The sequence below is a fragment of the Thermothelomyces heterothallicus genome (assembly GCF_042370625.1).
Source record: "Thermothelomyces heterothallicus CBS 202.75 unplaced genomic scaffold P884_scaffold_9, whole genome shotgun sequence".
NCBI lineage: Eukaryota > Fungi > Ascomycota > Sordariomycetes > Sordariales > Chaetomiaceae > Thermothelomyces > Thermothelomyces heterothallicus.
This window is the reverse complement of record NW_027192570.1, coordinates 56,231-78,801: the sequence shown is the minus strand read 5'-3', so window position 1 is coordinate 78,801 and position 22,571 is coordinate 56,231. Positions and strand designations below refer to the sequence as shown.

The 22,571-nt window shown below is 57.5% G+C and overlaps 9 protein-coding genes across 9 annotated transcripts; 5 read left to right on the top strand and 4 right to left on the bottom strand.

The window, feature by feature from the left end:
• Positions 1 to 616: 616 nt before the first annotated feature.
• Positions 617 to 2,815, top strand: P884DRAFT_277007 (P-loop containing nucleoside triphosphate hydrolase protein; the record flags this gene model as incomplete). Its single annotated transcript, XM_069443030.1, has 1 exon — positions 617 to 2,815. One exon carries the CDS (start codon positions 617 to 619, stop codon positions 2,813 to 2,815), a length of 2,199 nt encoding a protein of 732 aa, XP_069298030.1.
• A 3,027-nt stretch (positions 2,816 to 5,842) lies between these two features.
• P884DRAFT_277006 (Aspartate/glutamate/uridylate kinase) lies at positions 5,843 to 7,789 on the top strand (the record flags this gene model as incomplete). The annotated part of the gene is made up of 5 exons (XM_069443029.1): positions 5,843 to 5,952; positions 6,030 to 6,110; positions 6,292 to 6,616; positions 6,682 to 7,606; positions 7,692 to 7,789. The coding sequence occupies 5 exons, from the start codon at positions 5,843 to 5,845 to the stop codon at positions 7,787 to 7,789; spliced, it is 1,539 nt and encodes a 512-aa protein (XP_069298029.1).
• A 616-nt stretch (positions 7,790 to 8,405) lies between these two features.
• Positions 8,406 to 9,636, top strand: P884DRAFT_258603 (domain of Kin17 curved DNA-binding protein-domain-containing protein). The gene has a single exon (XM_069441256.1). The coding sequence runs from the start codon at positions 8,566 to 8,568 to the stop codon at positions 9,625 to 9,627; it is 1,062 nt and encodes a 353-aa protein (XP_069298028.1). The 5' UTR covers positions 8,406 to 8,565; the 3' UTR covers positions 9,628 to 9,636.
• Positions 9,637 to 9,911: 275 nt separating this feature from the next.
• On the bottom strand, positions 9,912 to 10,493 carry P884DRAFT_198742 (Spt4/RpoE2 zinc finger-domain-containing protein; the record flags this gene model as incomplete). Its single annotated transcript, XM_069438171.1, has 3 exons — positions 9,912 to 9,942; positions 10,067 to 10,320; positions 10,413 to 10,493. 3 exons carry the CDS (start codon positions 10,491 to 10,493, stop codon positions 9,912 to 9,914), a joined length of 366 nt encoding a protein of 121 aa, XP_069298027.1.
• A 491-nt stretch (positions 10,494 to 10,984) lies between these two features.
• Positions 10,985 to 13,112, top strand: P884DRAFT_241808 (carbohydrate-binding module family 48 protein). The gene is made up of 3 exons (XM_069440241.1): positions 10,985 to 12,032; positions 12,119 to 12,698; positions 12,819 to 13,112. The coding sequence occupies exons 1-3, from the start codon at positions 11,260 to 11,262 to the stop codon at positions 12,858 to 12,860; spliced, it is 1,395 nt and encodes a 464-aa protein (XP_069298026.1). The 5' UTR covers positions 10,985 to 11,259; the 3' UTR covers positions 12,861 to 13,112.
• On the bottom strand, positions 13,106 to 14,446 carry P884DRAFT_284462 (glycoprotease family-domain-containing protein; the record flags this gene model as incomplete). The annotated part of the gene is made up of 1 exon (XM_069443714.1): positions 13,106 to 14,446. Exon 1 carries the CDS (start codon positions 14,186 to 14,188, stop codon positions 13,106 to 13,108), a length of 1,083 nt encoding a protein of 360 aa, XP_069298025.1. The 5' UTR covers positions 14,189 to 14,446.
• Positions 14,447 to 15,447: 1,001 nt separating this feature from the next.
• P884DRAFT_291542 (EPL1-like protein) lies at positions 15,448 to 18,365 on the bottom strand. Its single transcript, XM_069444106.1, has 4 exons — positions 18,040 to 18,365; positions 17,158 to 17,928; positions 16,279 to 17,101; positions 15,448 to 15,953 (listed from the first exon to the last, which is right to left on the bottom strand). Exons 1-4 carry the CDS (start codon positions 18,184 to 18,186, stop codon positions 15,886 to 15,888), a joined length of 1,809 nt encoding a protein of 602 aa, XP_069298024.1. The 5' UTR covers positions 18,187 to 18,365; the 3' UTR covers positions 15,448 to 15,885.
• Positions 18,366 to 19,035: 670 nt separating this feature from the next.
• P884DRAFT_329121 (uncharacterized protein) lies at positions 19,036 to 20,373 on the top strand. Its single transcript, XM_069445621.1, has 5 exons — positions 19,036 to 19,222; positions 19,297 to 19,349; positions 19,434 to 19,507; positions 19,572 to 19,906; positions 19,971 to 20,373. Exons 1-5 carry the CDS (start codon positions 19,171 to 19,173, stop codon positions 19,979 to 19,981), a joined length of 525 nt encoding a protein of 174 aa, XP_069298023.1. The 5' UTR covers positions 19,036 to 19,170; the 3' UTR covers positions 19,982 to 20,373.
• A 901-nt stretch (positions 20,374 to 21,274) lies between these two features.
• P884DRAFT_258593 (uncharacterized protein) lies at positions 21,275 to 22,571 on the bottom strand. The gene has a single exon (XM_069441255.1). It carries the CDS (start codon positions 22,085 to 22,087, stop codon positions 21,854 to 21,856), a length of 234 nt encoding a protein of 77 aa, XP_069298022.1. The 5' UTR covers positions 22,088 to 22,571; the 3' UTR covers positions 21,275 to 21,853.

The window sequence follows — 22,571 nt, the reverse complement described above, 5'->3', positions numbered from 1 at the left end:
CCGATTCGCCCAGAACAAGGCGGGTCCAGAGATCAGTGCCTTGGCCGAAGCTCCGGCGGACCTTCATGGCTCGGACCGGCGATTTTTCTCTCTGCGCGCGTTTCACACTCACTCTTTTCCATTGCTTTCCGGCGACGAGCACACGCCACGGCGCTGGCATGGGTTTCCGGACAATTTATGCATTGACCTGTGCAACAGCGACATGACAACCCTCCGAGCATTCCGCATCCCGAAATAGCTCGCCAAAAGAAAAATATAACCCGAGTCTGCGACAGTGCGACAAGCAGCGATATAGATCGTCATGGTCTCGGGAGCGGCAGCTGTGGCGATGCGCCGCGCCACGCTGCTCCCGCAACGCGGCCTCGGCCATGCGAGCATACCAGCGGCCGCCGTAGCCGCTGCTGTTCCTCTCCCCGCCACGACCCTCGCCATCACATGCCGACCGACCACCCGCACCTTCTCTTCCGGCTTCGGGGCCCGGAAGACCCCTTCGATACCCCGGACGCCGCCGTCCACCGCCCCCGTAAGCACTACGTCGCGTCTGCCTGCCGGGCCCCGGCAATGGCAGGGACAGCCCAGATGGGCGTCGCCGGCCAGCGCGCTTCGATACCTCTCGATGACGCGCTCGACTCTCCAGCAGGAGAAAGGGGGCTTGAGGGGGGTGGGAGTCACAGCCGGCAATAAAAATGCGCCAGCTACGACGGATCCGAAAGAGGAGGAGGTTGACGCCGAGCCTCTCGAAGCCCGCGACTTCCACAGGAGCGAGAAGGCGGCCAAGGCCGCCCAGATCAACATGAGCGCGCGGCTCTCTAAGGAAGGCGTTGGCGCGCGGGGCAAGCCCGGCTTGTCCGAAGTCTGGAGGCTCATCAAGATCGCCCGGCCCGAGATCAAGTGGTTGAGTGCCGCCTTTGTGCTGCTCCTCATCTCCTCGGCCGTCACCATGTCGATCCCCTTCTCCGTGGGCAGGATCATGGATATCTCCACCCAGGGCTCGATCGACGAAGCCAAGATCTTCGGAGTCACCCTTCGGCAGTTCTTCTACGGCCTAGCTGCGGTCCTGACCATCGGCGCGTCGGCCAACTTTGGGCGCATAATACTGCTCCGCATCGTGGGCGAGCGCGTCGTGGCGCGGCTGCGCACCCAGCTGTACCGCCGCACGTACGTGCAGGACGCCGAGTTCTTCGACGCCAATAGGGTCGGCGACCTGATCTCGCGCCTGAGCTCGGACACGGTCGTCGTCGGCAAGAGCATCACGCAGAACCTGTCTGACGGCCTGCGGGCGCTGGTCAGCGGTGCGGCCGGCTTCGTCATGATGGCCTGGCTGAGCCCGAAGCTGACGTCCGTCATCTTCGTCATGGTGCCGCCGATGGCCATCGGCGCGTTCCTGTACGGGCGCAGCATCCGGCAGCTGAGCAGGCAGATCCAGAAGAACCTCGGCACCATGAGCAAGATCGCCGAAGAGCGCCTGGGCAACGTCAAGACGAGCCAGGCCTTCGCCGGCGAGGTCCAGGAGATCCACCGGTACAGCAACCAGGTCAGGAAGGTCTTCTCGCTCGGCCGGAAGGAGGCCTTCATCTCGGGCACCTTCTTCGCCTCGACCAGCTGGGGCGGCAACATGACCGTCCTGGCCATGCTGATCGTGGGAGGCAACCTCGTCCGGTCCGGGTCCATGTCCGTCGGCGACCTGACCTCGTTCATGATGTACACCGTCTTTGCGGGCTCCAGCCTCTTCGGGCTCAGCGGGTTCTACTCGGAACTTATGAAGGGGGTGGGCGCCGCCAGCCGTCTGTTCGAGCTCCAGGACCGCAAGCCGACGATCCACCAGACCACGGGCATGAAGGTAGCCTCGGCCCAGGGCCCCATCAAGTTCTCCAACGTCAGCTTCGCCTACCCGACGCGGCCGGCGGTGACCATCTTCAACGACCTCGACTTCGAGATCCCGTCGGGGGCCAACGTCTGCATCGTGGGGCCCTCGGGCGGCGGCAAGTCGACCGTGGCCTCGCTGCTCCTGCGCTTCTACAACCCGACCAGCGGGACCATCACCATCGACGGCGTCGACATCTCCAAGATGAACGTCAAGTCGCTCCGGCGGCGCATCGGCATGGTGGCGCAGGAGCCCGTCCTCTTCTCGGGCACCATCGCCGAGAACATTGCCTACGGCAAGCCCGAGGCCAGCCGGGCCGAGATCGTGGCGGCGGCCAAGAAGGCCAACTGCGGCTTCATCAGCGACTTCCCCGACGGGCTCGAGACGCAGGTCGGGCCGCGCGGGGCGCAGCTGTCGGGCGGGCAGAAGCAGCGCATCGCGATCGCGCGGGCGCTCCTCAAGGACCCGGACATCCTGCTGCTGGACGAGGCGACGTCGGCGCTCGACGCCGAGTCCGAGACGCTCGTCAACGCGGCGCTCGCCGCGCTCCTCCAGGGCCGCCGCCGCACCACCATCTCCATCGCCCACCGCCTCTCGACCATCAAGCGCTCCGACCGCATCATCGTGCTCTCCAGCGAGGGCACCGTCGCCGAGGTCGGCAGCTACGCGGAGCTCAGCGCGGACAAGAACAGCGCCTTCAGCAAGCTGATGGAGTGGCAGCTGAGCGGCGGCGACGCCCCGCCGGAACACAGGCCTCCGAGTGCCGGGGGCAGGATCTTGGAGAGGGAGGAGATCGAGGAAGAGTTGCGCCGCCGCGAGGAGGAGGAGGAGGAGGAGGAGGAGGAATATCGGGAGGAGGAAGAGGAGGAAGAGCGGAGTGAGAGGGAGACGGCCGAAGAAAAAGAGAAGAAGAAGAAGGAGGAGGAGGAGGAAGCGAAGCGGGAAGAATAGAGGGCTTGAGGAAGCGTAACGGTCTTTTGTGATTCAAGCCCGGATCTTCAGCCGCCTGGTGTTGTTGCCCTTGAGGGCGGGTGGGTTAGCAGTGCCCCGTCATCTCGGTGGGAAGAAGAGGAAGAAAAAAAAAGTATAGTACGACTGGGGGGGTTGAGGGAGGGAGGAGGGTTTGTCTCGATCTCGACGTCGTGGAATTTTCATTCCCGTTACCGAGCTTGCCCATCTACTCGCCGTTTTGGCGGCTTGTTTCTCTCTCTGGGCACCTGGGCAGTCTAGAGCTGTACACATGGGCGCATGGCGGGGTGAGGTGACTTTGTCATTTCGTCGGTATGTGTTGTACATATAGAGTCTCATCTCCTTCGAGGGTGAAGAATCCCCACTCGAACAGGGAAAACGGAGGAATATGGCGTTGGAGAAGCAACCAGAGAGTTTTTTTTTTTTTTTTTTTTTTTTTTTGGGCTCTTGTCCTTGGAAGGCTGGCTGCCCTACCCCTGGGGCTTTGGGAGGAGAATAAATGGCCAAGTCACATACACAACCATCTTACAGAAACACAACATTCGGGCACGCCATTGCAGGGTCACTTATCGACCCCTACTGTACTGTACATGTATGTAATGCATATGCAATCAGACATAAATGTCTGCGCGTCCGCCCCAGCATACTATTTGTATAGGTAGCTGAGTTCCCAACACCTCGCCATGTCCGGCTTGTCAATTTCAATCCAGCCACCACCTCGTAATCCCCCTCCCCAAAAAAACCAAAAAAAAAAAAAAAAAAGCAAAACGCCAAGTTATATGAATGCGTGGGATCAAGCTCCAAGACAGATCCAAGAGAGGGGGTTACCTAATTAATGTGCCTGCGGGGCCGTGATGACGGGACAAATCCCGGGGAGCGCGGAGAGGGCGAGCATCCAGCTTGGTTATGTGGTTTCAAGCCGGTGCTTGCAGATTACACTACTCCGTATACTCACTCCTTTCCTGCTTGGGGCACGCGACCTCGCGACCTCGCGACCTCCCGACCTCGCTACGTAGGCATGATCGGAATAGGGGGAGAGCGGGCGGGATTCAGCTTCCCCGGTCGGCATCGCAAGGTAAATGTGTACGAGTAGGTTGTCCCACTGCCATGTGGGAACGGAGCATCTCCCACCTCTGGGGGAGCACCGGGCTGGGGCGGTGTGGCTTGGCGGGGTTGTCTACCCGCGCGGAGGCAGGGCGCACGCGAAGAACATCCCGCGTTCTCTCTCTGTGTGTGTGTGCGTGCGTGGCTCGGTGATGCAGCGGGAGTGCAAAGGTCAAGGACCGGTTTGGAAAAAAACGGAAAGAGGGGCGGGGAAAGGGAGGTTCGGTGAGCATGGGCTGCGCTTTACCAAGTAGTGACGCTTGGCAGTTTTGTTTTCTCCTTTTTTTTTCTTGCCATTTCATAACTGAATCAAATTCTTTTTCTAACTTTTAAATGAGCGCGCTTCTGTCGAGGTCGTTGAGCGGCCGTCGAAAAAGAACAGGAACTGTGCTGTACATACATACTGCTTACAGGATCAAGTGCTGTAATTCGCGATCCGTCGGCTATACGGATAGTTCGGTATTTTTCAAGGTACACTACTACGGAGCACACTAATATCGTCAGAAGCACGTTTCTCGGAAGAAGCGCGAGTTAGTCGGGGCTGCGGGTTGCTACACTACCCGCCCCCGACTTCAGATCCATCCCGCCAGGGTCGCACAGGCCAGGGGACTTCGAGGCCGTTTGAGCTTGAGTCACTGCAGGGTCTCACCAAATGGGGACCAACTTTCCTTACGAGGCGTACCAATGCTTTCTCTTAAAAAGAAGCATGACACGTGGGTTAAGCGGTCATGGTGGAAAGTGATGGAGGCTCCGCGTCTACCGTTGCTTCCGAGTCTGCTAGCATACGTGAGCAGCAGTTACTGCTGCAAAGTGACGGGCCGCGGCGCCCGGGTGTGGTCCGTCCCTACGAAGGGTAGGGTACTCTGTAGCGTGCAAACCAGTGTAGTAGTGTACGGAAGACCCGACAGGAGCTAACAGGTAGGTACAGTACCTTCCTTACGCTGGTACGTATGTGCAAATTATACATAGTAGAGTCCAAGTAGTAATCCGCACATACATAGTAAGGTAGGTACGGATTACAGTACCACCACCCGTGTCATGCACTCCACAGTGGCGTGCAAGTCCGAGGTCGAACCCCACCACCGCACCCTGCCCCACCGTTGCAACACAGACAGGGATCTGGCGATGAGCAAGACTGAGTGGAAAACCTTGCCTCCGGTTTAGGCGATTTGGGCATTGGGTGACTCGAACAAGGCGCGCGGGCTCGGGTGGGTTAGTATATTGGGGTCTTGGTGCCTTCAACAGACACCAGACACACGCCTGGTAGTCTTGCTCTCTTTTTCCAGGCCCTCCCTACACTGCGGCTGTTTCGTTGCTTTGCGCGCCTCTTCTTTCCCCACGCAACACCCTCGGTACCCCTCCATTCTGGCTTGTCAGTGGCTTGAGACGGCCGCCCGCCGACTCGCTCCCCCACGAACACACTCGCGAAATTCACTCTCTTCTTGAGCAACATCCCGCTGCCACGACCTGCGTCTCGTCTCAAAGAGGGAAACACCGTCGTTGCCAGACCGAGCCTTGTTCGGAGTGCTTGCGTGGGCAGTCGGGCCCCTTGATTCCGAGGAATTGGCCCTGTCTCGGTCTGCAACTGCCCTCTTGAAAAGGGGAGCACCCTGCCCCGGTTTGTCTAGTTTGCTTCGCCGTCCAACCGAACCCATTGCGACCTCGACTATCGACATCATCCGACGGCAGGCCATTGTTCTCTTGCGGGAGGGAACATAGGAGGCATTGGACCCTCTCATCCTATCTCATTCTGCTCTCTCCTATACGAACCGCTACCCGCCGCATCACATCGGCCACTTTTCATATCCCTTCCTCCTTACCCTTTCCCCCCGTACTCCGTCCAAACCAACGGCCTTTCACCCATCCGAGCCAATGAGTCCACCGTTGTCTGTGAATAACCCGGAGATGGCCTGCCCGCCGTTGAAGAACCGCAGCGACCGCGGTTGGGTTGTCCAGAAGTTCGGAGGCACAAGCGTGGGAAAATTCCCCGACAAGATCGCGGAGGATATCGTCAGGTACCAACATTTTGTCCTTTGTTGATTCCCCGGCTGAGGGGACTCCAACAAGAACGAGCTGACCCCAGGGCGTGCAGGAATTATGTCGAGAATCACAGGGTGGTAGTCGTGTGTTCGGCGCGGAGCACCGGCAAAAAGGCGACGGGCACCACGAGCAGGTGAGTCATTCCCTTGTGCTTCACCTCCCGTCCCGCCTTTCCAACCACCCCTCAACGTACCACAGGGGGCAACCAAGCCTTGCCATTCCCACGACTCCCAAACCGCCTCCCCCTTTCTCTTCTCTCTGAAGATCAATTCCGCCAACTGTCGGGTGACTGACTGCGTGACCGGTTTCTGCAGGCTCCTCGAGGTGTATAACAAGCTGCGAGCAATCACGGCCGCTGCTAGTGATCACGATGCTCAGGATGAATTGTTGGGAGAGGCCAAGCACATTGTGCACGAGATCCGCCTCGACCACGTTGCTGCCGCCGACTCCTTCATCCGGGACCCGCAGTTGAGCTCCCTCCTCAAGGCGGACACTGAGATGGAATGCCATCTCTTGGTTGACTACCTCGAGGCCGCCAGAAGATTCAACCTCGAGATCAACTCCCGGGCCAAGGACAGGGTCGTCAGTTTCGGCGAGAAGCTGAGTTGCAGGTTCATGACATGTCTCCTAAAAGACAGGGTGCGTTGTTTTCCAAAACCTTTCGCCTAGTCATGATGCTAACTTCCGGGCGCCAAAATCAATAGGGGGTGGACGCTCAATACATTGACTTGGCCGATATCATCCACAACGACAGCCCGGGCCGTCTGGATGCCAGCTTTTACAAGCACGTCTCCGAGATCATTTGCAAGAAGGTCATCGCCTGCGAGGACAGGGTGCCCGTAGTGACCGGCTTCTTTGGCAACGTCCCCGGGAGCCTATTGGACGGTGACATTGGCCGCGGTTATACAGATCTGTGTGCGTCTCTGGTGGCGGTGGGCTTGAAGGCCGAGGAGCTGCAGATCTGGAAGGAAGTGGACGGCATCTTCACCGCCGACCCTACCAAGGTCCCGACAGCCAGGCTCATCCCGTCCATCACGCCTGCCGAGGCTTCAGAGCTGACCTTTTACGGTTCCGAGGTGATTCACCACCTGACCATGGACCAGGTCATCAAGGCGGTCCCTCCGATCCCGATCCGCATCAAGAACGTCAAGAACCCCCGGGGCGAGGGCACCATCGTGAAGCCGGATCCCCTGCTGGCCGCAGACCAGCGCATCCAGCGGGCCCGACAGCCGTCGGACCCAGCATTGCGGAAGAAGCCGAAGCGGCCGACCGCCGTCACCGTCAAGGACAAGATCTCCATCATCAACATCCACTCCAATAAGCGGGCTATAGCGCATATGTTCCTGGCCCGCGTCTTCTCCATCCTCAGCCAGCAGCGCATCTCGGTCGACCTCATCTCCACCAGCGAGGTGCACGTCTCGATCGCCGTCCATACCGCCACTTCTGAGTTTGGAAACTTCGACAAGGCGGTCGAGCAGCTCCGCGCCGAGTGCGGCGAGGTCAGCGTGCTGCACGACATGACCATCCTCAGCCTGGTCGGCGCCGAGATGAAGAACATGGTCGGCATTGCCGGCAAGATGTTCTCGACGCTGGGCCAGCACCAGATTAACTTGGAGATGATCTCCCAAGGTACGTTGTAGTTGCACTGCTACAGATGCCCAGCACCTGGGGTGACATGCTAACTCCTTTTTTTTTTTTTCCTCTATGTGTTTAGGCGCCAGTGAGATCAATATCTCGTGCGTCATCGACGCTCGTGATGCAGAGAGGGCTATGAACATCCTGCACACGAATCTCTTTACCTTCCTCGAGTAAAAAGTAAAAGAACAAGAAAGAAAACCTGGAATAGATGAGGCAGGCTTTGCGGTCGCCCTGCTTGGGTCGCCGCCAAACGGCTTTCACGGAAGGAGATATTGCTCCATTCCACGTCGGTCGTTGCAGGAAGGGATTTTTTTTCCTGAGTTGGCATAGAATTCTTACAGCAAGGACATTGGGGGATCCAATTGCGGCGGGAAAAGGGCATTTCTTCTTTTTTTCAGCGGGCGTGATATGGAAAGAAGGCGGAATCTAGAGAGCGGGGGCTCGAAGTACTCACCGCATGGCATGCTGCATACATTTCGAATTGTATATAGGTAGATTCTCTCATTCCGGATTTTCTGAATAGACGAGACCCTTATCATAGCAGCAACACATTACACGTGCCTGCAACCGGAGAAAGAGGACGGATTCTCAGAGTATCTTACTCTAGGGATGGGGCCCAGACCACTCTCTCAACGCAGGGTTAGGGTTGAATTGCTGCCAATCACGGTGGCGGCTAAGTTAATTGATAACATCAGCAGGCCCCCAAGTTTCTGATCAGCGACCCACTGGTTATTGTCGACTACTACTTCGTCCTACTTGGTACCTTGCACTTCCCTTTTCGCAGCCGCATCGTGACAGCTGCCCGTCTATCACCACGGCTCGTTTCTTTTCTCTGCCGACTGCCCCGTCGCAACCTCACCCCCCCCCCCTCCTTTGTCAACAAAATCATCCAGAAACCGATCGTGTTGTTCGCTCGGCTCCGCGCAGCGAGCCACTTCAATTAATCCACCATGGGCAAAGCCGAGCCGGGCTCGACCAAATACATCTCCAACAAGATGAAACAAAAGGGCCTGACGCGCCTGCGCTGGTACTGCCAGATCTGCGAGAAGGCGTGCCGCGACGAGAACGCGTTCAAGATGCACTGCCAGTCCGAGAGCCACATGCGGCGGGCGCTCGAGGCCGGGCAGAACTTCAAGGCGGTTCAGGACGAGTACAGCCGGCAGTTCCTGAACGAGTTCATCAGACAGCTCAAGACGGCGCACGGCGAGAAGAGCATCCACGCCAACAAGTTCTACCAGGAGATCATCGCGCGGCGCGACCACGTCCACCTCAACGCCACCCGCTGGCACTCGCTGACCGACTTTGTCAAGTACATTGCGCGCGAGGGCATCGTCCGCGCCGAGGAGAAGGAGGACGGCATCTTCATCGCGTGGATCGACGACTCGCCCGAGGCCATGCGGCGGAGGGAGGCCGTCAGGAGGAAGGAGATGCAGGACAAGGGCGACGAGGAGCGGGAGCAGATGATGCTGAGGGAGCAGATCCGGCGGGCCCGCAAGGATGCCGAGGCGAGGGGGTTGCTCGGCCCGGACGGGGCAGGGGCGGACGAGGGCGAGGGAAAGGAGCTGAAGCGGGAGGAGGGAGAGAAGATCAAGCTGAGCTTCGCCGGGGCGAAGCCGCCGGGGAAGAGCACGGCGCCATCGGAGAATGGGGGCGCTGCCCCCGCGCCGGGCGCGAAGGATCCGGGAGGGGACGATGCGAAAGCCACAGACGGGCCCGGCAATGCGGAGGAGGCGCCGGCGCCGGCGCCCGCGGCGGACAAGGGGGTGGGAGAGGATGCCAAGCCGGCCGAGACGAACGCCGCTGCAAAACCGGTGTCCTTGAAGCTCGGGGCCAAGCCGCAACCCAAGAACGTATTCAAGAATGCCCTTGCCGGCGCGCCCAAGAAGGTCATCGCCCCTCAACCAAAGAAGATGAGCGAGGCGGAGAGGATCATGAAGGAGGAGCTCGAACGCAAAGAAAAACGAGCGCGCGAGGCCGGCAGCGGACCTCCGAACAAGAGGCCTAGGTTCTAATACTTGGATTTTTTTTTTTGGGGGGGGGGGGGGGGGGGGGGGTCGGGATGGTTGTATAGCAAGCATTCTTTGGCGTTTGGACGGGGGAAGGCTCAACTGTATCTTGGGAGGGTTTGTTATGATACCAGAGCTCTGAGAGCATCATGCATTTCAACGTTGATAAAACATGCTAGTTGGGAATTACCAAAAACCCAAATTTTTTCTCTTCCCTTTGTGAACCCCAACTCCCAAACTCCGTCGCGCAATGCCAGCTCGCTCCTCGGGACAGCCTGCCGAACTGATGCCTAGTCCGCCTCCGTCGCGCTGCCGTCGCGTCTAGCGGGAACTGTCAGCGAAACCCTGCCCGACCTTTTTGCCCCTCTCGAAAGAAGGACGAGACGAAACGCGCAATGGAGAGAGAGAGAGAGGAAGGGGGGGAGGAAGGAAGGGGTTAACCTACAGAATATACGTGATGCGGTACTCTTCCTCGAGGGTGGTCCGCACGTCATCGGGCAGCTGGCCCGACACCTTGGTCGCGTACACGCCGCGCACGTACTTGTCTAGCCGCTGCCACTTTGCCACCCACGACTTGCTCGGGTCGGCAAGCGAGATGAGCCCCTCAAACACCTGCGACGTGCAGCTCTCGATCTGGTCCGGCGACCCTTGCAGGTGGAGGAACTCCTCGCAGTTCGGGCAGCCTTCGTCGCGAAAGCGCTGCCGAAAACCTCTTTGTCAGTCTCTTGAAAGAGCCCCCCCGATCTGGGTATGGAGGGAGGGAAGGAGGGAGGGGAGGCAGGCGGACTTACAGCGTAGGTCATGACTATCGAGCAGACCATGCAGGCGCGCAGGTAACGCTGTTGCGCTGGCGCGACGTAGTTCTCCGACATTGTCTATGTACAGTGCCGTGTCTTGTGGCAAAAAGAGCGTATCTCGTAATTTTTTTTTTTCTTTTTCTTTTGGCGACTTGTCAGAGAACCAGGGAGCCCAAAGGAGAGCGCAAGAAGGATGGGCGCAAAGAACCGGCTTCGTTGTCGACCAAATTTGGCTTGCCTTTTGAATGATTTGGCTTTCAGTGAGACAGGGGGCGGCGGCTGGTTCTGAAGTATACGGACGTACGTCCGTACTTGTATGTGGGTGTACTAGGTAAGATATGAACGATAACTTGTAACTAGTTACCTTTAGTTAACCTGTATTGAGGTGAGGCTGATGCGAACCGAGCCGAGAGCCAAAAAGCCAAGAGCTGCAGTGAACGCGTTTGGTACCAGGGATGGCACGGAGCACAGAAACTCGGAGTGGGGGCGGGATTCCGTCTGACGGATCGAGAGAAGGAAAGAGAGAGAAGGACAGGCTTTCCCCCGTGTTCATCAGAAACATCCTGGGACTCCGTGCAATTCTTTCCCTCTTACCAAACAGCTGTCCTGAATTGAAGACAGGCTCTCTGCAAATGCGCCTGGCTATCCCTCTGGCCAAAGTCCTAGTCTTCCACCCATCAATTTACATACAAACCATCTAGACCATGAACTAAGAAAACACACAGAGACCATCCCCCTTTCCCCTCCCCCACTCGCATTTCAGCACACTGTTTCCATTTTGTCCTGTCCGCGCGGAGTGTATGAGAGATCCCATCAGACGAACGCCCAAGTGAATTGAAAAATGGGCAACAGCCCCTCGACGTCTAAACCCGCGAGCCAGTCATCATCGTCACAGACGCACTCGCAGCATGACCGGCCGGTGAGGCGCGAAAACAAAAACCCCATTCCGGTGCAGGGCCTCCGTGTTGCTGCCCCGCCAGAACCCTCGCTCACCCAGGCTCAGGGCGCTGTCCAACCGCCGTCGAGCAGCAACAGCAGCGTGGCCAGCCGGCCAAAGCCGCTGCAGCCCCTAGCCATCGGCTCTTCGACCGCTTCCTCGTCCACCACCGCCGCCAGCTCCGCGAGCTCCGCGAAACCCGTCGAGGTCAAGCAGGGGAAGGCCGACCCCTGCCATGCGCCTGCCAAGCCCGTAGCCGTTCCCAACTCGAACATCCAGTCCTCATCCCCGCGATCCCCGCGCTCCGAAGACGGCGGCTACGAAACCGCAGCGATGCCGCATAGCAGCTTGCAGGACGTGTCGTACCTGACGCGCCCCCCACGTCTGCCGCTCCCCATCGAAGAGGAGGTCCACACCCCGGGATCGCCCATCCTCGCGCCCACAGACGTCACCGAGCCGATCGACGATGTTGAAGGCCTCAACAATGCCGCACTCGGCCACCCCACGTCCAGCCTGAGCGACACTTCGGCGCCGGAGGAGGACGACGCCGAGGAGCTGCTGGTCGACAAAACGAGGCCCACCGTTCCGACGAGGCTGGAATGGCGCCACGGCGGCGACAAGGTCTACGTCACGGGTACCATCTTTCAGTGGAACCGCAAGACCAGGTTGCATCCAGTGTAAGTATCGCGGCGTTGGTCTGCCAGACGATAAGGCAACACACCCGGCGAGCCCTGGGTTGCTGACGCGGAGATGTCTACCGCAGGGAGGGCCAACCGGGCGTCTTTGCGGCCACGATCAACATCCTCCCCGGAACGCACCACATCCGATTTCTCGTCGATGGCCAGATGCAAACGGCACCGGATTACCCCACCACGGTTGATTTTGGTAACAACTTGGTCAACTACATCGAGGTCAGTCCCGACGATGTGCGGCCCGCCCCGGCGGCCAAGGATGCGGCAACCAGAGACAAGACTGCGCCGCCGCAACGGGCACAAGAAGAAGAGGCCCCGGCCGGGAAAGACGGTCAGGTACCCGCATCGCGGCTCAGGAAAGTTCCCCCGGCCGATCAGTTCCAGCAAAAGATTCCCAAATACCTCCTCGACTTGGACCAGCCCGAGGATTCCCCCCAGTATCACCATGCGGTTCTCGCCACCGAGAAGTTGCCGAGCCCGCCTGGTCTTCCGGGGTTCCTGAGCAAACCCATTTTGAATGCGGCCACGCAGAGAAAGGACGATAATAGCGTCCTGACCCAACCGAACCACACGGTTCTGAACCACCTTGCCACAAGCAGTATCAAGAACAACGTACTGGCGGTTTCGGCAACGACGAGATACAAGAGCAAAGTAAGTCCTCATAGTGGCTCCCGCCCTCCCTCCCTCCCTCTTTTTTTTTCTTCTTTTTCTTTCTCTTTTTTTTTATGGCTTTCGCCAATTGTCACATGCCGAGGCTGACGAAACGGGCAGTACGTTACGACGATCTTGTACAAGCCCACAGCGACAGAATGAACCTGGAGCTTCAGTGGCCTTCGAGAAGTCACGGTCTAGAGTGACGCAGAGAAGTATTGTGAGCACACGGGTGATGCCTATCCCGGGATTGGTGGTATCTTTGGTTTTGACGAGCGCATGATTTTACAACGGCGACATGGCTACGCCTGGCTTTTAGGAGTTATTATGGAGCAAGTGCTGCGGGAGACTTAAAGAGTCCCTCGCGCAATGTCACGATTACGTTAGATGTTCAATGAGAAAGCATATTACTTCCTCCATTTGACGAGCACCTCGTCTGTCCTAAAGCGCTGTGTACACGTGCTATCCTCGACCGGGGTGCTGAACCCCGTCTCGTACGCCAGCAAGCCGGCATGCGCTATCATGATACCATTGTCTATACAGAAACGCTCGTCCGTCGCATAGACGCTCCCGCCACGGTCGGCCGCCATGAGACCCATCATCTCCTGGAGCCGCTCATTGCACCCCACGCCGCCCACGATGAGCACCTGGTTACTCCCCACGTGCGCCATGGCCCGCTCTGTGATCTCCACCAGCATCGCGAACACGGTCTCCTGCAGACTGAAACAGAGGTCTGCCGCCGTGAACGGCTCCCCGTCGGGACCCTTGCCCACGCCGGCCTTCATCTGCGCCGCCAGCTCCTCCGCGCGCGTCAGGATGCCGCTGAAGGAGCAGTCCATCCCCTTCACCGCGTACGGCAGGTCCAGCAACACCCTGCCCCCTCGCTTGGCCAGCTGCTCGATGTTGTACCCCGGGGCCGGGTCGTTGCTGATGGCGAGCGCGCGCGCGAAACGGTCGAGGCAGTTGCCCACGGCGATGTCGAGCGTCTCGCCAAAGATGCGGTAGCGCTGCTCCGCGTACGCGATCACCTGCGTGTTGCCGCCGGAGACGTACAGCACCACGGGGTGGTCGGCGCCCGTGATGGCCCGCCCCATCTCGATGTGGCCGACGCAGTGGTTGACGCCCACCAGCGGCTTGCCCCAGAGCAGCGCGAGCGTGCGCGCCGCCGCCGCGACCGACGTCAGCGGCGCCCCCATCCCCGGCCCCCGCGTGTAGCAGACGCAGTCGATCTCGTCGGGGCCGACGCCCGCGTCGGCCAGGGCCTGCTTCGCGACGCGCACGAAGAAGGCGCGGTGGTGCCGCGCCGTGTCCTTGGGCAGGAACCCCGTCCCCGGCGGGGAGACGAAGGTGTGCCGCACGTTGGACAGCACCGTCGACTTGGGCGACGCCAGGTCGCCCTCGTGCAGGATCACGCCGATGCCGAGCTTGTTGGCGGACCCCTCGCAGCCGAGGGCTATACGCCGCTTCTTTCTCGCGATGTCGCTAGCCATATTGTGTGTGTGTGTGTGTGTGTGTGTGTGTGTTGTGTGCGTATAAGTGTGTGAGAATGAGGGGTTGAACAAACGGTCGTCGACGGGGTTGCTCCTTTCGGGTTATTGGTGAGGTCGTAACGACGATGTTGGTTTCGAACGCGAGTCTGGGTATGTGAATTGAGTGCGGCGTCGTCGCGTCCTGCGTCGTTCGCGATGATCTGATATCGATTTGCTGGCTCAGGGGGTAAGGTTCGGTCGTCTTGCCCACTGATTTCGTCAGCGGGGCATGCATTCCCATCGGGACGGGGAGGGGTCGATTTGCTAAAAATCCAGGGTTCAGGAGTTAACTAAGCTGACCCGTGCACAGGTCACCCGACTTGCCTTCGGTGATTGGCGCCTCGGCTCCACCAAGCCGCATCGTGGAGCGGCACGGTCTTTTGGGGCTAAGGTAGGTATTCTTCCTTCAGACACCCCCACTCAACGAGCAATACCGTACACAATTCCTCCCCTTCGTCTCTGCGTCAATCTCTTCCTCCTACCATAGACCCCGTCTGGATAGAGCTCCTGGTCGAGCTCTGGGCTCCGAATCCTCTTTTTCTGCGAGCTCGAGACCAACCCCTCGGAAATATTCCCTCAAGAAGCGGCACATTCATGCTGCCAGCCATCGGGGTCCAATGCCAGTACCTACCGACGCCAGCCCTTCCCGCAACCCATGGATCCGGGAGAAGACTAGCATCGGAAACTCGCAGTCTTGCCTTTAAACGCCGTCAATGTATGTTATGCGTTCTTGCTCCGTTGGCTGAACATGTGCCCCGAAGCGACGTCCGATCAGGGCGGAGGGCTTCCGGTGCTCGGCTTCGAGAGACTAATTCAGTGTCGTCTTCTCAGGGAACGCCGCATTGGCCCAACCAAAAATCAATTGGAATCACCACTCGCGTCGTCGATTGTCGAATTCTGTTGACAAAAGGGACATGAGGCATACGGCCGTTAGGACCCTGGCAAGCCGTCCTGTCGTCACGGACAGCCGGCGCACATGCAAAGTCTGTCTTGCACCTGGCACAGGCAGCGCGTGACGTCTACTCCGGTGATGGAGGCGGCTGTCCTCGCCCCCGAACACAGGAATCAGCAGAGGGCCAGTTGTGATAACGGATGCTACGGAGGCCCAGGTCTATCCCCTGTCTCAGGGTGACTCGGCGGCACCGCCGCGCGCGCCAGGGGGGGGGGGGGTCAGCCGTGGTATGGGGATAACCACATTATCTCTACGCTTTCGGCGATGAAGGCAATGCGGAGATTCTCGGCTCCCCGACTTCTCTCTTGTCCGGCACATGCGTCGTGAGCCTTCCTGCGCTTCCCGCTGCTCTTTTGTGCTTCACCTCAGCGCAGCTACCATTCGATCGGAAGACCCACTTTTACTTTCGGGAACTTCTTCCCGCGCATGAAGCACATGAAGACCGAACACTGGCAGCACACCGCCAGGGGCATACGTCTTCAGCTACCTGATCATATCGTCACCGGCATGAAGTCGGAGATGCACGAGGTCTGCACCGCACTCCTGCCTTACCGGTTACGCCCGAGAACCGCCACTTCCCCCTCTCTTGCCGTGTACCGGCCGCGTCGAATATGCCGGGCTAGGTTGTTCTCCGACAACATTCTGTGGCAATCAACACGGCTTCTAGCACCGCCAAAATGGCGCCGCTTCCGCGAGGGACAGCTTGCTATGCGACGGCAACCTCTTCCCCGACATTGAGCAACTCAACGGAGAGCGAGAAATGCGTCCAAAGAGCTGTTGCTCAAATTTTCACAGCCCGAGAAGCGCTGCCGCTGGTGCTCACGGCGCACTGCCCGACGATCAGCAATCATATATACATGGCTTTCTTCGCCTGACATAATCATCGACACGAAACCCCTCCACCAAAACGCCTCGCCGGGCCCGATCCTTCTTCTACCGGAATCCTATCGCTAAAATGCAGTCATCGGGGTGTTGATGGTATACAGGACAAGAATTTCGTTTTCTTCTTGCCAATGTCCGGCCGCACTTCGGCAGCGGACTACAACCAGGGGGGAAAGCATAAACGGCCGGCCGTTTCAGTCCCATCTTTATGACGTACTCTGGGCTTGAGCCGGCGGTTGTGGCTGCGGCTGCGATACGGTTGGTTGTGGCTGTGGGGGTGGTTGCTGCACTTGCGGCTGCGCTTGCTGCACTTGCTGTGCTTGCTGCAGCTGTTGCGGCGGGTGTGGTTGTTGAGGTGGTGGCAATGGTATTCGGGTGCTCGGGACCGCCGCCCTAGCCATCATCCACGGAGGGAGAGGGATTGAAGCGCGGAATCTGAGCGCATTGATGTCAAAAGGATCAACCTCATAGGTTGGCGGATATTCCTCGTCATCCGACGACTGATCATACTTCCACCGGTCCAGCACCTCCTCACTGACATCGCGCGGTGGACTGGCCATCCCGCGACGGTCGATCCATAGCCGGTTGAGCCGGCCGATCCGACGGCGATACGCCGGAGGGTTTTTCCTCGACTCCTCATCCCGGGCTATGCCACGGAAATTAAAGGGCGCCGGGGGGTTCTGTGGCTTATCCAGAGACATGGGTGTGGGATCCTCCAGTGAATCAGACGACGCAGACGCTGGTGGCGTCATCAGATACTGCGTCTTAGCTGGCCTAAAGCTTGGGGCCTGTCTTGGCCCATGGACCGGCGAGAGCGGGCCTCGTGTGAGGTCGAGATGGTTGCGATTCCATTCATTATGACTCTGCACCTTCTTCTCGATATCGGCACGGAGCTCATTCTCCTTCTCAGCCAAGCGATCAGCAAGGAGCGAGAGATCGCCCTCGGCAGATCGGCCATCCGCCCTGGCAGCGATACGGAGCTGTGTTGGCGGCGGTGGCCGTTGCACTGCAGGGGCTTCGGGGGCCTTCCTCTTTTGCGGCTGCGAGGCGTCAGCACAATCGCGACATGGGGGCGGGCAAAATCCGGGGTCCTGACCTTCTGGTTGATGAGGTCCTCGTCGTCGGTCTTGATGCCCAACCGGACTTTGAGCTCCTTGAGTCGGCCTCGGACCTCAAAAATGGCGCGATCTGCCTTGAGCATCTCGGCTTTGAGAAGCTCGCGGTTGTGCGCGGCCAAGACCAATTGCCGGCCCTCCTCAAGTTCCTTCCGCAAGCGCTTGAGCTTATCCGCACTCTGAACGTCCCGAGCTCGCGTTTTCCGCGTCTGGCGGACCTCACGACGCCGGAAGCAGACATACGGATCAGTGTCATCGCTTTCCTGATGCCTCTCAAACTTGAGCGTCGGGTGAAGGGGCTGATTGTTCAGCGCTAGCCGCCGGGATTTCCAATACTCATAGATCTCCTTGGCGTGAGGCATGATCTTTGCCTTGTCAAGATCCTGCAAGCCCTGGAGCATCTCCTCGTACGGAACTATGGTCTGGTCTATCGAAGCGAAGGGAGCCTTGATATAGGAGGTGTCCTCATACACCTCCATGATCCTCTCAAAGTCATCTTCAGAGAGCTGAGCCGAAGGTGGTCGCTTCTGGTTGTATAACTTGAGGAATTCATCATCCTCCTCCGTCATATCATACGTACATCCTATGGATTCCTCCACAGTCTGGGAGAAGCGGATGTATGACGACGTCTTGGAGAAGGGGCGAGTATAGAGCTCATCATAGTTCAAAGTACTCTCCTGAGGAGGTGGTACGGGAATCTCCTTATCGGCGGCGACCCCTTCGCTCTTGAGGACAGCCTGGAGATGGTATTCCTAAGAGATCAAGGTCAGTATCAACCCTTCCTGGATCTTGTTGTGCTGTCGAAGACAAAGTCACGTGCACATGCACGTGACTCGACGCGGTGATGCCACATATCAACTCACATTTTCCTCGGCTTGCTCGACTCCTGTCGCGATTTGAGCTTCATTTGTGAGTGACTCGTACTCGGCCGGGTCGATTTGGTCCTCTCTGAGCACGGCCAGGGGCGTTTTCACGCTCAGTTTCTTGTATCGGACCTTGCGGGTCGCCATGGCTGCTTGGTGAGGTAAGTTTGGCGAATAGCCTGGGGAAACCCCAAAAATAAAATCCTTATGTCATGCAAGATGCCATGCAAGATCGATCTGTCGAGTTTTTTGATGCAAAACGGGCGTTGTGGTTGAGGTTTTGATGGCCAAAGTCCCGTCTCTTGATGAACTGACGTTGTTGCGGTGCCTCTGCAGAGTTTGCGTTTCCCGGCAGGTTCCAGCGACGCTGTTTCGAGCGATTGGTCCCCTTTCTCTCCCCTAAAGGGGGGCGCGCCCCACACAATCTGGCCTGCCCGATACGCAAACAGCGCCCAGCAACTCACTCCCGCCTCTCATGCCGCACCAAGACAGACAAGCAAGTCTCGAGGCGCAGTGCTCCGTAGGCAGATGGTTTTCCTGCTTCGATCGCGACTGGAAGCCCGGACCATTACCACAATTATGGGACTGCTGCACATGTCAAAAATTGTTATGCGCTACTATTTTGATGCCCAAGTCAATGTGCAAACCGTGTGCATGGAGCGCCAAGTCAGTAACTACCTTGTGTGCAGCAACCCGTCAACAACTTCGTTCTCATATCGGCCCTGTGTGCACTAGCCACATGGAGGGAGAAGAACGTGGCTGGTGGAGGTCCAGAACTGCGGCGGAGACCTTCACTGTGCGACACCCATTCCTTTCCCCGCCAAACACCCCGCTGTTGGCTGCAACCGCGAGACTAAAAGCCGACTCCGCTACCGCCTCCGCCGCAGCCTTGCCCAATAGTCGCCGTTCTGGTATCGCGACTCTTGGCGACGCCTGAACAGTATAGTCAGAGGACCAAGCGAAACCACGTGCAGTTTTTTTTTCTCTCTTGCAAGCACCGCATTTGACATTATCCGCCCAAGACGCCTTTCGCCTGCGAAGCTTGCACTTACCTCCGCTTCCCGAACGAGTCCAACACGCCCAGCTTAGAAACCGGAGCACGGAATCGATTGACGCACAAGAGTCGAGAAGATGGGGAACACAACGAGCGCGGTGCTGGACAACATTGTCCAAGGGTCGAACTGTGCGATTCTCTTGGTTACGCTGTCGGCATGACGCTTCGGTTTGGCTGACCGGTTGTGTTTTCTGGAAGGGCAGTCGACAGGGAGGAGGTTGACAGACTACGGAAGAGGTTCATGAAGCTGGATAAGGTGTGATATATTTGAACCCCGGGAGCCCTCGTGAGGGATAGGGAGGCAGGGAGGGGCGACTTGGTGCTGACACTTCGGCCCCAGGACAACTCGGGCACGATCGAGCGCGAAGAGTTCCTCAGCCTGCCGCAAATATCCTCGAACCCGCTGGCAACGAGGTACCATATCTCCAGTGACGCACTGCGGTGCCCTCAGAGCCGTGGGCTGACATGGGCCTCCCAGAATGATAGCCATCTTTGACGAGGACGGCGGTGGAGACGTCGATTTCCAGGAGTTTGTGTCCGGGCTGAGCGCCTTCAGCAGCAAGGGCAACAAGGAGCAGAAGCTGCGGTTCGCGTTCAAGGTGTACGATATCGACCGCGACGGCTACATCAGCAACGGGGAGCTCTTCATCGTGCTCAAGATGATGGTGGGCAACAACCTCAAAGACCAGCAGCTGCAGCAGATTGTCGACAAGACCATCATGGAGGCGGACAAGGACAATGACGGCAAGATTAGCTTCGAGGAGTTTGCCGCCGTGGTGGAAGCGACCGATGTCAGCATGAGCATGACTCTGGGTGGGTTCTAATTCTCGAAGCATGTCTCTATTGCATGACCTGGGTCGCTAACTGTCTGGCAAAGATCAATTCTAGGGCGATGAGCAACGAGATGAATACGAGCATGATGACCCTCCCTTTTCCACGTTGTCAAGATGTATATGTCGGGAGAATAACCATAGAACCTCGTCTAATGAGATACGCCTCGGAAGCTGGGTGTTCGACGACTTAAAGATACCGGTCTTCTGGCTGCTCTTTTTGCACAAGCTCTCCCGGCTCCCTCGTGCCACCTTTTTCCAACCTCACTCACCCCGCGTGGTTGATTTAGCGTAGAGTGATCCGCTCAATGTCCTCTATGGTCGAGTTTTCTCAGGTTGCGCAAAATCGCCTGGAACATGCTCGGTTGGTTCTGTCCCATTCGCCTCACAGGCTCGCCGTGCAGCCTGGGGGGCACTACCTGTCTTTCTGTCAATATGTTGCTCAGAGCGCGGGCCCATGTTGGCCCATACAATCTTTTTTTTTTTTTTTTTTTTGCCGGTTCGTGCCTAGTACTTTGACGGATCCGAGTTCTCTTCTGCCGCTTAACCCGTGCCTGAGTCTTACCAGGGCCTGGTTGGTTTCAAATGATATGTTTGTGTTTACACTTGAGCCAAGTTCCAACGGGGGACCGGCACGAGGAGGAGGATATAGACAGGAGCTGTGGGAGCTCGCTACTGTTCCTCTTTTCTTCCCCCTTCATTTCTCTGCTTTCTGCCCTCGATGAGACGACCACAGCCATACAAACAATTCTCTCTTGATTGCCTTCGCAACGACCGCTGCAGCAGCTACTACGAGTCAACGGGGTTGGTTCGGTGACAATACCTAAATATTCGGGGACTTTGGCTTGCCGTTGCCTGTGCTCGTCTCTCATCCATATTATGGCCCTGAGAGCTCTGGTTCACCTTGAGCATAAAGCGCTTCGAGAAGTCCGTTCCGTGGTCCCGCAAGCGTTTGTTTGCCCCTCCGCACGGTGCTCAGCCATCGGCAACCATCTCGAACGGGGCGCAACCAGACGCTGGCCTTGTAGACCGAGCTGACTCACAGACCTGAATGTATGGGATGGTCTGAAGGTGGTCGTAACATGTGTGGCATGGTAGTGCACGAAGTTTGCTGTTTTCAGTCGAGAGCATGCCGTCTCATTAAGTCTTGGGATACTCTTGGTAGTTTATACCGATGAATGTTATGGTTAATAACACACTAGTTTAAATGCTCTATAGCACTTCAACAAGGAGCTCGCCTTCCGATACACCCTATCTAGAATCAACTGAGGGTCCTGTGTAGGTTCTGATCGTCGTCCTACAAAGTCGAACCAACTCCTTTTTGTTCCCTCACCCCCTCCCTCCTTAGCCCTTCATTTGGAAACGCCCAAGTCTCCCCCGAGTTTCAGGTTTATCCAGAGCCACCCCACAATTTCAATATATATATATATATATATATATTTCTCGTTCTCGTGGATCAGACTCATGTCACTGGCTGAGCAGATTTGTGGCTGTCCGTTCCTTTCGCCCACAATATCAATGACTTTTGTTTTCCATTATATTTAGATAGTACATCCATTTTCTGCCTCTACAGAGCCTGAGTGGTCATTTCCTTGCTCGATAATTATCTCTCCCTTGAGTTTCTGTATTGAGTCTCGGATCAGGATATCTTCACCAGTTCTGTTACAGCATCTAGCTGTCAGTGAGTGGGTCAGATTCGACTGGCCCACCAACAGGGGTGATGAGCCAGGGGTCGACATGTATTTAGACAGCATCCCCAAGTGACTCCGGCACTTGGAAGAAACAACGCATCATATCACCACTTCTGCAGACCCGTACCAGTAGGTCCAGGAGTGCCGCCCATGGCGCGAATACCGCTGTGGTGTCGTATCTTGCAGCCTGTCCGAGCTGTAGTCATTTGCAGCCATCGAGCTGTAGCAAGGTCTTCCTGTTATTGTCGTTGACGGAGGGAAACTCGCTCAGGGGTTGAGACAAGCCCAAGGTCTAGTCTGGAACGATGCTGGTCGGACTTTGGCTGCGACATCCTCATGAATTGGTCATGGACGGGGTGATCATAGTGCCAACTTTTCCTACTCAGTTCCACAGCCAACGCAGAAGAATATGAAAGAAAGAAAAAAAGGGAGATACACTGAGGAAGAGAGATGTAACAAATACTTGGGGCCATGGCAGAATGTCCTAGCTCATATACATACAATCATAGTGTATAGAAACGAAGTCTCGCCTTAGCTTCATTCTGGGAGAACTGAAAACAAAGAAAGGAAGGGATAGCACTGTAGGAAATAGAAAAGAAAGCGCGGACCTTGCGGGATGTGTGTCGCCTTCGATTTTGATCACTTATTTGCCGCTGTAGAGCTGGGGATGCAACAGCAGGAGGCTACGGTATGTGGTGTATCCCTCCCAGGTATTCCTCTCTTGCTGTCTATGATCACACACCACACTCGGTGCTTCGACATTGCGATTGAATGAGGGAGAGCAGGGACTCGGTTTTTTTTTCTTGTATTAAAGAAAGAGTCGGTAGGACAGAGGTACCCGGGTCTCTCGCAAGCGGGCAGGAGCGGTCGATGGTCAGAAGACCAGCGGTGAAGAGCGGAGTGCTCCTGCCTTTTCCGTCCCCAAACACGCACGAAGGGGACTCGGTCAAGCTGCAA